The sequence below is a fragment of the Lytechinus pictus genome, chromosome 17 (assembly GCF_037042905.1).
Source record: "Lytechinus pictus isolate F3 Inbred chromosome 17, Lp3.0, whole genome shotgun sequence".
Lineage (NCBI taxonomy): Eukaryota > Metazoa > Echinodermata > Echinoidea > Temnopleuroida > Toxopneustidae > Lytechinus > Lytechinus pictus.
The window spans coordinates 610,512-623,165 of record NC_087261.1 but is presented as its reverse complement, the minus strand read 5'-3'; the positions used below and the strand labels follow the sequence as shown (position 1 = coordinate 623,165).

Sequence of the window (12,654 nt, the reverse complement as noted above, 5' to 3'; positions counted from 1 at the left end):
TTTCAGTCAAGTTTGTCCTTATTGTGAAATCTGTAGAAATTGAAAAATTCGAACAATAAAAAATAAAAGAAATATTGAGTGAGGGACATCACCGACTTTCACATCTACATGTCACTGAGATATGCATATAATTTTTTTGTGAAAAATAAGCGAAACTTTTATAACTTTCTTACTTTACATCAAATTTTAATGAAATTTTCAGCCTCATGCTTGTTCGATTTTTCTTCATTGATCCACTAATGAACAATTTTTTTTCTGGGGTGGACTCGACCTTTGCTTTTGTGGTCATGCGGCCGATAATCCCCATCTATAACTTAAAAAAGGTTTAAAAAATAACAAATTTCTTGTTTTTCCGATTATTTATCAAACCGTTCTCCCATTTCCAAGCTTAATTCTTGTTTGTGCAAAACTACAACCCTGCATGCATACTTGGAAAGCATACAGTCTGCATGCAGGAGACTACAAAATGTGAGCCTTCTGCTAGCTGCTTCGATTGAGAAAGTGAGGCTCATTCTTGACGATAAATTATTTGTCATCTGCGTAGTGATCAATAATAATTGTGTAAGTATCAAGAAACCAGGAGTTAGTAGACTATCATGTTTGAAAAAACACGTAAATTATGTGTGAAATGATGAAGTTTTAGACAAAAGTCGAACTTGTACTATTCAGGCTCCTAATTTGACTTCAGTCCCACATATGTATATTGATGTAGGCCAATTGCTTACTATTTTGTTATTGCTCTCGTGAACTGAATCAATGATGTGTGACAAAAAATAACTAGTCTTCTTCTTCTGTTGAGTACAGTCCTCTTTACAGAGTATAGTCGTACTTTACATAATTTAGTCCATAGAGTATATAGCCTTTATAGGCGAGAGATTATCCTTTCTTTTATTTTATTTTATTCATTTATTTCCTGCATAGTTTCATTCTCTTCCTTCATTTCCGATGTGTGTGTCAGGTGAGATAAAAAAAAAGACAAAATTGTTGTTCTTTATTAATATATCGCTGAAGGTTTGAGGGAAATCCATCAAAAGAATTTTTAAAAAAAATGAGTACTGACGTCATAATCATGTGAGCAGCTCCTCTTAAATGTGTAATCAAAATTTTGCTAATTTCTATTTCTTAATGGAACATGATGAATTAATATATATAGAAAAAGAGAATAGAATGTTATGTGTGATGATATATTTCCCACACAAATATAATCACTTTGAATTTTTGAGATAACATCGCATTTTGCAAATATGGAGGAGCTGCTCGCCTATGACATCACAAAATGGAAATATGAAATTTATATTCTGCTATTCTTTGATGGATTTTCTTCAAACATTCACAAATATTTGCATTTATTAAAACAAATTTATTGTCAGGGTGAACTTTTCCTGTAAGCAACTTGTCACCAAAAATTAGTTTCTCTAACATGTGTTTTTCTTGTCTTAAATTAAATTGAATGTAATTGAAATATTAGGCCTACATTGAAATTGAATTTAAAATTCAATCTGTATTCAGACCTTGATCTATCATGTATTCAATTTGATACTTTGGAACTGTTACTTTTCATTCATTTTAATTCTTTAACATTCCTTGTTATAATAGAGGATACATCTTTGCTTCATGGAAGATATTCTCCCAACATCACCAGAATGTTTGGAGCTGGAGACCGGGATTGACTGGAGCTCTCTTCCTGGATCCAGCGCCATCAAATGTCTCCTGGAAGACTGCGCTCGGCATTGTTTCCATGGTAACAGGCATCTTGCCGAGCAGCAATCTGAAGAGCTGTTGGATGTGACTTGGGAGAAGCTGAACACAGGTATAGAGTTATAACATCACCAGTCCATTTTTTGTCTCACCTGCATAGCAGAGTGAGACTATAGGCACCGCTCTGACGGCAGCGGCGTCAACACCAAATCTTAACCGAAGGTTAAGTTTTTTAAATGACCGCAACACTTAAAAAGTATATGGACATGCTTCATGAAACTTGGCCATAAGGGTAATCAAATATTACTTAACATCCTGCCCGAGTTTCAAGTCACATGACCTAGGTCAAAGGTCATTTAGGGTCAATGAACTTAGTATTGTATCATTATATGAATGGTGTTTTTTGTGAATAATTATTTTGTAGTAGTTTTCAAAGTCAGCACTGCTGCTATATTGAATCGTGTGATGCAGGTGACACTGCTAGAGGTGCTCCACTTGTTATTAATTCATCACCTTTTTTCCCCTTTGATCAAAAGATATTCTCCTTGGAAATGATGTGGATTTTTCAGATTTTTGTACCTTTTAAAAGATTTTGAGTGATATTACGACTGAAAAAAGCAATATTGAGCCAAGTGTGAGGAAGGTTTGAATGAAAATGTATGTGTTCTGAATGTCAAGCTCATGATATTTTTTGCATTACAACAGCAGCTTCATGCATGTGCATAGCTTATTAAAATTAGTCTTCATATATTTTGTAGGTCATTGGAAAGATGTAAAAATTGGATGGAGACATATATTCTCATATGCCTCTCTAATCAAGGTGATATGTTTCATCAACAAGAAGCCTCAAACACCAGAAGTCATACAGGTATGATACACCTCTTTGAACTGAAATGATGAATAACCGTGTATGATTTGTGCTTTACATGTGATGAAAATGGTGGTGATGATGATGATGGTGGTAATGGTGGTGGTGGTGATGGTGATGATAATGAAGATGATGATAATGAAGGTAATGATGATGATGATGACGATAACGGTGATGATGATGATGGTGATGATGATGATGAGGAGGAGGATGATGATGATGATGATGATGACGATGATAATGATGGTGATGATAAAAGGTCAAATTTGTCCTTTGAAATCATGGTGGAATAAGTCAAGAAGCCACACAACTAGAAATCTTTGTCTTTTGACTATTTCAGAATTTACATTAATGCGTCACTTAGAAACTAATTCTTAAAAAAAATTTGTCTCTGATTAGGAGGCTCTGTCTGCCTGTGATCGAGGATTGTTGATGGGAGCTCCCATTATGAATGGAATCCTAACACAACTTGCATCATGTCTCCATGCTGCTGGAGGGGTTGCCATGGATACAGACTCCAGGGAGAAAAGAGGATGCATAGAAGAAGATGATAATGATAGAAGCAGTCTCACCCATCAGGTCTGTTCAGAAGAAAATTAATTTTGATTGGTATTCATGGTGGCAATGTGTGGCAGTTCTATACTAAATATGAACTTGCAAGTGTTGAGTTATGAATCATCTTTTATTCTTTATTTGGTTTGATGGATAGGATTTAGTATTGATATTGTACCTTACGGTGATTGACTAGTTAGATAGGAGTAGCAGTTACCATTGTGAATGTGTTTTATTCAGCTTTTTGCTATGACACATGTGTCATTCAATAAACCATTGAATTGAATTGAATTGAATTGAATATAACAATTAATGTATGCAAACTGTATTCCAAGCATTGCAGTTTGTTTATTAAGATAATTGTTGAGATACTTTGGAGCAGTGGCCTGTTTCATAAAAAGTTTAAATCTCTGGTGACTGCCATTATGCAGCTTCCATGAAATCCTTGACTGTGATTGGCTACTGAGCCCTGTTACCATGGTAGTTACCATAGAGGCAAAGTTACAACAGTTGAAGTCCTTTATGAAATGGAGCCCCAGAAACGGAGCCCCAGATCACTAGGTCCTCTGGAAAGAAACTGTTTCATGACATTTGCTCTGGCGACAATTGCTCTGATGGAAAATCTGCAAATAAAGCCAAACATAAAACCTAACATCTAAAGCTAAATAAACCCTAATTATCATTACATTATTCTGAATTAAAAACTCTATTGCAATACTAACTCTAAACTTATGCCCTCTGAGATATTAAGACTGGAGCAAATGTCGCAGGAGCATTTGTTGTGTCACCAAGAAACATCCATAGTAGGTCTATTCTTTATTCACACAGGACCAGAAACGAATGAAAATTTCCCATCACCATGAACCCATCATCGATGAAGACCATGAGATACCTAGGGTGATGACCCCTTCTCTACATTCATTCTTGATTGATAACATTGAGAAAGAATCACCGGTCGTCATAGAGGGCGCTATGACCCATTGGCCTGCTATGAGTCATAGACAATGGAGGTAGGTCAAGTCAGTAGCCAGGGGGCTTTTTTTCTAATTGAAATCCCTGACTAGGGGGCTGTAGGTTAAAGGACTTAACCTTTCACAATTAAATGAATACACATAATTGTATTACATTTATTACATCAGGGGCCTGATACATCAGGGGCCTGATGCAGAAAGAGTTGCGTTTAAACGCAATTCAAAATATCAAGCGCAAGTCCCGAATACGGGTGCTTCATTGGCTGAAAATCAAGATTTTTTTAGTTGCGTTTGATTGCAATTCTTTCTGCAACAGGCCCCAGAGTTGCGTTCATAGGCAAGTCAAAATATCAAGCGCAAGTCCCGAATACGGGTTCTTCATTGGCTGAAAAATCAAGATTTTTTTTAGTTGCGTTTGATTGCAATTCTTTCTGTAACAGGCCCTGAGTTGCGTTCAAAGGCAAGTCAAAATATCAAGCGCAAGTCCCGAATACGGGTTCTTGATTGGCTAAAATCAAGATTTTTTTAGTTGCGTTTGATCGCGATTCTTTCTGCAACGGACCCCAGAACATCATCTCCAAGTCATTGACAGATCAGTGGGATTCATATTCACATTGTCTGCAAGCAGTAGGTCCCCTTCTCAAGCTTTGCTTTTGTGACGACCCTTGCAACCATCCTATTTATTATGGAACAGAAAATACCACTTAATATTTTTCATTTACCAGTATGTATGATATATTTGATGATTTATATACAAAACTATTGTTCATTATCTTGATGTCAAATTTCAGATATGTATTTTCTTGTACAGAATTTTGTTATGAAAAATGTTGCAAAAACCAATAAATGAAAATGAATAGTCTAACACGACAAGGTCTGAAGCCATTTAGTCTACTATCAATTTGGTCTAATTGCCACTTGGTCTGCATTACACTTGGTCTAATCCTCGTTTAGTCTTATGCCCAGTTGGTCTATGATTCCAATTTGTCTACTAAACTTTTTACCTTTTTAAATGAAAGCTTGGTTCATAAAAAACTCATCTAACTATATATATACTTCATGGTGTTAGTGCAAGTGGATATTTGACAAAATGGGTATAACCTAACTGGAAATGATACAATAGGGTAAATGGTAATTAAACCAAATATTTATTTGATGAACTGGTTGTATACGAAGTAGCACTAGCTCCATTTGGGATGAGACTAAATGGAAAGTAGACAAAATGAGTTTAGACCAATCAGGTTTTTATCAATCAATACCCTTATCTTAGAGGTGTATAAATTGAACTCTGCTAATTGTGTGAATTAATGGTAAGGCCACATTGATCTATTTAAATGTACAATGCATATTAACCTAATAACCCTTATATGAACTGTATATTATGGAAATATATGTATGGATTGTTTTTAATTACGAATTACAGCCTGTCGTACCTGTGTAAGATTGCTGGAAAGCGAACAGTACCAATTGAGCTGGGATCCAAGTATACAGACGATAGTTGGTCACAGTCATTGATGACGCTCAACGACTTCATCGATCACCATATCATCATTGAGAAGGTATGTTTGAATATATCTCATTGCATTATTATTGAGATAATATCTCATTAGAATAATTATAACATCATGCCACTTTTATATAACATTTAACAATAGACAAACAATGCCCAGCCGTGAGTGCATTGGTTATGTTTTTTAAGCATTAGGTAACTATTGAAGTGTAAAACTCAGAGCTGCAGCAAACCATATGAGCATAACCAACTATGAGTGGCAAATATACATAGGCCAATAGCCTATGCCAATTAATATAACAGATATCGCCTGGTCCATCTGTTTAATAAATAACATTTCATCTCCCCTCTGAAGTAATGTTGTCCCTCAGCGAGCGATATGTGCTTTGGTCAAATATAACTCCCTGAGAAAAATATAACTTGACAGGAAATGAATATTATATCCAACTAATATCTGTTTAATGCTTCTTCTTTTCCCCTTCCTTTTTGATGTACATGTAGGATTCTGATTTCAGCCCTAGGGTGGGGTACCTAGCTCAGCATCAACTCTTTGATCAGGTATAGCCTTTTCTCTGACTCTCAAAAGTGAAATAAGAAGGGTAGAAATGTGAAAAATCTAAGCTTACTTTCTGCATAAACTGTCCTTCTGTAAATCAATTTATGTGAGTCAAACATTTTTGAGGACTGGGGGGGGGGGGGGGGGGGTTGGAGGGGAGGTACGTAAGTCTAACTAATAACTAAAGATGAATAGAGATGTTCTGGCGCAGTGGATAAGTCTCCGGACTTTGAACCACAAGGTCCGGGGTTCAAACCCCACCGCAGCACTTGCGTCCTTTGGCAAGGCGTTTGTCTACATTTGCCACTCTCCACCCAGGTGTAGTAAATGGGTACCTGGTAGGAAGGAATTCCTCGAATCAGTCAGACCGCAGGTCCCTATGCTAATGAGCAAAAAGGCCAGATTCATCCAAATCATCTCGTGGCTGAATCCTCCTCCTTGCAAAATCTCGTGATTCGTGAGATTTTTTTCTCTAAGAATTTACCTGTTTTAACCTCAAGTTAAATGAAATATTATTGCACTATCAGATAGAGTAAATGTTACTCTTTCATATTGGTCATTTATTTTGTATACAATGTTTTGTTAAATAAGTAAATTTCTGGCCTGAAAATGTGCCTCAAAACTGAATTTTCTTCCTCTGTTTTCTTTTGCAAATTGTGCAAAACTTTTTATTTTGAGCCTCAATGATATCTATATCACTATAAAGCTGAACTTCTGTACTTTCTCACAATGCACATCTTGATATGCAGCACCTTTTAATCGGGTCAAGATCACACTTTTCCCACCAAGGTACAAGACGAGATTTCTGAAATTTTGTATTTGCATGAAATCCAGAGTTCTGATTGGCTGGATAAGGTTCACAGAACAACAGGCGCGGGGTATTTGAGGAGATTACCACATGGAAAGTGTGACCTTCCCATGAACCCAGGCACTGGAACCGTTGGAATTTGCCAGTGTGTGGTCTCTTTGACCAATCAGAGTGCAGTATTCTTGTTTTCAAGCTGCTTTATGTACTTGGCAAATAAAAAGTGTGATCTTGACCCGATTAAAACAATTCTTATTTTGAAACCTATTATCATTTTAAAGCATACATATTCAGCTTTATCATGATCTAAAAATCATTTGGGCTCAAACAAAAATAAAGTGTGAAAATAGCAGCTTTTGTCAGGCGAAAATAATTATTTTGTAGCATATTTTAGATCAAAATTTTAACCTATATTACAAAATCTTTTAATAAATTCAAACGCATGATCTGAAAGAATTTTAAGGCATACATATTCAGCTTTATCATGATCTAAAAATCATTTGGGCTCAAACAAAAATAAAGTGTGAAAATAGCAGCTTTTGTCAGGCAAAAATAATTATTTTGTAGCATATTTTAGATCAAAATTTAAACCTATATTACAAAATCTTTTAATAAATTCAAACGCATGATCTGAAAGAATTTTAAGGCATACATATTCAGCTTTATCATGATCTAAAAATAATTTGGGCTCAAACAAAAATAAAGTGTGAAAATAGCAGCTTTTGTCAGGCGAAAATAATTATTTTGTAGCATATTTTAGATCAAAATTTTAACCTATATTACAAAATCTTTTAATAAATTCAAACGCATGATCTGAAAGAATTTTAAAGCATACATATTCAGCTTTATCATGATCTAAAAATAATTTGGGCTCAAACAAAAATAAAGTGTGAAAATAGCAGCTTTTGTCAGGCGAAAATAATTATTTTGTAGCATATTTTAGATCAAAATTTTAACCTATATTACAAAATCTTTTAATAAATTCAAACGCATGATCTGAAAGAATGATTCTTCTTCTTTACAATGATACCAAATTCATGAAATTCGATGCACAATTAGAGCAGCAATGACCGAATGAAAAGAGGTGTTTTGGTCCGCATCAAGCTCATTAAATATGCAAAACATCTCAAGTCATGAATATGGGGTGTGGGGCTAGATAGAAGTGTGTACCTGAAGGAAACCAAAACCCAAACATGCCTCGGATTTTTATGAACAACTTTCCATTAGTTTTGTTCACAAATTTTCAGATTTCCCTTGGGACCTGCCGTCTGACTGGAATGCTCTAGTGTACGATCAGGATAGCCGTGCTAAATCCGGGGTTAGAAACATTTGTATTTAGCGCTAAATATATGTTGCATATTATTATTATTATTCTCAGTTTATGTGGTATATAATGCATCAGTCAAATTATGCTCAGGGGATAAATGGGAGTACGTGTTTTGATATGAACATTGACACTTGTTCATGACTTTATTCAGACTTAACTCTTTGTGAAGCACCCTCTAGATTATGTAATGCATAAAGCTACCTATTTCAAGGTTAAATTTTGATGTTGCATGGGGCAGAGTTAATTATAACGTGCTACATGAAATGTTCTTCATTCCTAATGTCATAGGAAAATGAAAACAAATATGTGTAGTGGCATTGGGTAATTTGCTCCCAATATGTAAACAAAAAAATAGCTCAGGAGAGTCTTTGTAAATTATTTTGAAAGAGAGAAATTAATTCTTGCCGAGAAAATCTTAATTATTCAATGCTTGATACTATTTGATGGCTGACGGAGCTCTCTCCCTTCTCGAACAGATTCCAGAATTGAAAGCTGACATCTGTATTCCTGATTACTGCTGCATGCATCTAGCAGTACCACCCTCAGTGAATGAAGGAGATCATGGAGGAAAGGAAGGAGAAGATAGAGGGAAGGAACAAGACATTCAGAAGACAGTATCAGGACAAGGGAAATATCACATGGAGAAGGAGAAGAAGGAAGAAGAAGAGGAGACAAAAGAGAAGGAAGATGCAAAGGATGGAGAGGGGAAGGATGAAGAGACAAAAGAAAAGAAAGGAGAGGCAAAAGAAGAGCAGGAGGAGGAAGAAGAAGAGGAGAATGAAGAGGATATTGATATCAATGCTTGGTTCGGACCAGCTGGAACGGTTTCACCTCTCCACTTTGATCCAAAGCACAATCTCCTCTGTCAGGTGAGGAAATAATTGCATGATATTAACTAGTATTTTAAGTTTATATTTATTTGGTCTACAAGCAGCTGTTATACTTCTCAAATAGTCTAATACCAAATAGGGTAAACCCTTTTGATCAATCAATTATTCATAAGTGCCATATTATCTACACTACTCTTGATATAATAATTCTCATTTAGTCTAATGTCCAGTCGGTCTCGGTTTCTTCATCTACTTATCACTTTTGCCTATTTTAAAAATACTTTTTGTCAAATGGGTACTTCGTTCACAAACAGTTCATTTAAACTAGGTGGTGTAATATAAGATGGAACTATGTTAATCTTGTCTTGGTGATTTCAATGTAAAGTGCCTGTTTTGTTTTTTTGCTTCATGATACTAGGTGGTTGGTAAGAAGTATGTCCGGTTATACTCCAAGGATTCTACACCTCTCCTCTATCCACACGAGGGATTGTTATCAAACACCAGCCAGGTGGGATATTATTAATTTTAATTAAGTGAAACCAGGTATTTATCATCAATTTTGAGGTCAATAATAATATTACCATCAGAATTGAGGTGGTGTATATTGTTTGAAAATAAATCTCGGTCCTATTTCATAAAGTTTGATTATCGTGTTGACTTTTATGTTTGATAACACATGATGCACCTAAGATGAATGTATGCTGTAAATATTTGGAATCATAAAAAAGATTATACTGTTACTTGCTTAATACAAAAATGTATGTACATGAGATTACTCACTGTTTTTCAGCCTTAACATTTAAGCAATGTTGAGTATTAGGGCATATGAAATGCAGTCCTTTCCAGTGGATATTTACTATAATACTTTTCTTAAATAACATATTAAAACTTGAAACTCACAATGATTGTATTTCGCCTTCTCATAACTTTCTGTTCTCTTTGTTTATTTTCAGGTGGATGTTGAGAATATTGATGAGGACGCATTCCCATTGTTCCGTCAAGCTCCCTACCAGGAATGTATCCTATCGTCTGGTGAGATGCTATATATCCCACCAGGATGTTGGCATTATATCAGGTCTCTATCTCTTAGCTTCTCAGTCAGTTACTGGTGGAGATGATGTTGGCATTATATCAGGTCTCTATCTATTAGCTTCTCAGTCAGTTACTGGTGGAGATGATGTTGGCATTATATCAGGTTTCTATCTATTAGCTTCTCAGTCAGTTACTGGTGGACATGACCCTTCTGGGGCGGTATTGTGAAAATTGTAAGATAAATATTCTTGTATCGTAAGAGTAATAGAATAAAATCTGTATTCTAAAAATTCTTTAATCTTTTCATGTAAATTTTCTTATAACTTTCACTGAGCGTGTATGATGTCAGAGCTATAATGATGGATAAAAAATAACGGTATATTTACCCAGGGTAGCCGCTTCAGTTCCGAAAACTGTTCTCCCAGCGAGCCCTGCTATTATTATTCCCCGGCTAAGCTAGGCTACTGATTCAGGTGCACACAGCTTTTTGAGGAATTATTTCCTGCCGGTACCCATTTATGTCACTTGGGTTGAGTGCAGCACAGTGTAGATAAATTTCTTGCTGAAGGAAAACACGCCACGGCTAGTATTCAAACCCACGACCCTCTGTATGAAAGGCGAGTCAGGACCACTAGACCACGACGCGCCCACATGGCACATAAATATCTCTGTGCACAAGATAAGATATCGAGATAAATTTTTGTATTCTGAAAATTCTCTTATCCTTGTGTTCTGTTGAATTCCTTGCAAAATACAAGAAAATTTACAAGAGTAAGGGTCTATTGTTTCTCAGTCAACAATAATAATTTCTTGTTGCGTCTCGCAAGAACATTATGTTTTACAAAAAGGAGACATTTTGAGAACATTACAGAGATGGATTGGTCCAATTTTCAGCAATTAAAGATTGGTATTCGAGATGATGAATCTTTTCAGAGAAAATTTGACTAGGAGAACAGCCACATGTATTTTTATCACTGTAGCGCACAAGTATAAGCGTCAGGGGCGCAAGGGATATTACACCTCTTGCGCTTAAATATTTTTCAAAAGAGATGCTTGTATTGGTTGACCTAAGCATATAAAAAAAAGTTTAATGATTGGTTGATAATAGAATATTGGGCATTTCAGAGATAGAATAGGGGACGTCCTTACAGAGATAAGACAAATTTCAGAATACCGATTTGTGAGAATTTTAGCGAGCTGTTATCTTACTGAGTTACAAGAATATTTACAAGAAAAGTTAGGAGAATTTTTAGAATACCACCCCTGGATCTTATCACAGGGAGTTTAATGCCAATATGCGACATTCCCTTTTAACAGCATCAGCTCAAGACCAAGTTATTAGAGGACATCACATGACCATCTGGGATTCTTCACAAAGTAGTTAAAGCCAATAGACCAGCTAAATGCCTAAACTATGCATATACTTCCTGGATCGATCCTTACCCATGATGCATCATTCTGGTCATTTACTTAGTCTAAGATACCATGCCCATGATAATTTGTGACAAAAAATGTTGTGTAGACAAGACAAAATATTGTTATGAACACAAACTTGTTATACCCAGTTGTTATCTGTCTGGACGTGTTGTTTATTCTGAAAAATGGCAATAATAGCTTTGCAATCCAGTATTTCACAAATTTGTATGAAAGTACTGCAAGACAATTTCATATAGCATAACATTTTACGAAATTTTATGTCTATTTGATGCATATGTGTTTAGAAAACCCAGATGAAACGTGGAAATCGCATCCACGTCCATCTTAAAATATTGCTGAAATATGTTGCTGAGCATTATCTTACTATGTGTGAAAAGCAGAATCATGGTTTGTTTTCAATTTGACAAAGAAATAGTTTATTTTAATGTTTGATATTTAATTTCAAATATTACGATCATTAAATCAGTACAAATTTTATAGTAACAAAGTCGCAGTTTGGTCAGTGATTCACTTTCATTTGCTTTCTTCTAAATCAAGAGAGGATGGAATGTAAGGAGAGACAGAAATCAAGAAGGGTCAGGGAAGACAGAGAGAGAGGGAGAGAGAGAGCGAAGGAGTGAAAGATAAGAGAAGGGGGAGAATGAGACACAGAGACTGAGAAATAAGCTATTAGCATTTTCATAATTCACCTAAATCTGGGTTGCATTTCATTAAGCTGTTTGCAAGTTACACATATTTTTTCCAGCATTATGCTCTTCATTTTCTTCTTTTCTATTAATTTAAATCAACTTTTCGTTGTGGTGGACTTGCCCTTTAACAAGCAATGGAAGCAAAATCAAATCTTCATAAAATACAATCTAATTTCATGTTTTCAGTGCAAGAAAGTGTCACAAATCATGCATACCATACAAACAGCTTTATGAAGCCTCCAGGGCAAATTGTAGAAATTGATTACATTGACTGAATGAATGATGAATCATAGTAATCAATGCCATAGTCACTATTAAGTTTTTTTGCTACGGGGGGCCAGGCACCACTGCACTGATGTATTTACATCAGTAAAGGCAC

General features: G+C 35.5%; 1 protein-coding gene across 1 annotated transcript; it reads left to right on the top strand.

The window, feature by feature from the left end:
- Positions 1–461: 461 nt before the first annotated feature.
- LOC129281040 (lysine-specific demethylase 8-like) lies at positions 462–11,700 on the top strand. The gene is made up of 10 exons (XM_064112498.1): positions 462–561; positions 1,597–1,810; positions 2,457–2,566; positions 2,966–3,145; positions 3,947–4,128; positions 5,513–5,648; positions 6,101–6,157; positions 8,764–9,156; positions 9,536–9,625; positions 10,071–11,700. Exons 2-10 carry the CDS (start codon positions 1,615–1,617, stop codon positions 10,233–10,235), a joined length of 1,509 nt encoding a protein of 502 aa, XP_063968568.1. The 5' UTR covers positions 462–561; positions 1,597–1,614; the 3' UTR covers positions 10,236–11,700.
- Positions 11,701–12,654: the final 954 nt, after the last annotated feature.

Excerpts from the sequence above, each read along its gene's own strand:
- LOC129281040 (XM_064112498.1), top strand. The coding sequence starts at position 1,615 with ATGGAAGATATTCTCCCAACATCACCAGAATGTTTGGAGCTGGAGACC. Across the intron at positions 2,567-2,965 it reads AAACACCAGAAGTCATACAG|GAGGCTCTGTCTGCCTGTGA; the intron begins GTATGATACACC and ends GTCTCTGATTAG. Across the intron at positions 9,626-10,070 it reads TGTTATCAAACACCAGCCAG|GTGGATGTTGAGAATATTGA; the intron begins GTGGGATATTAT and ends GTTTATTTTCAG.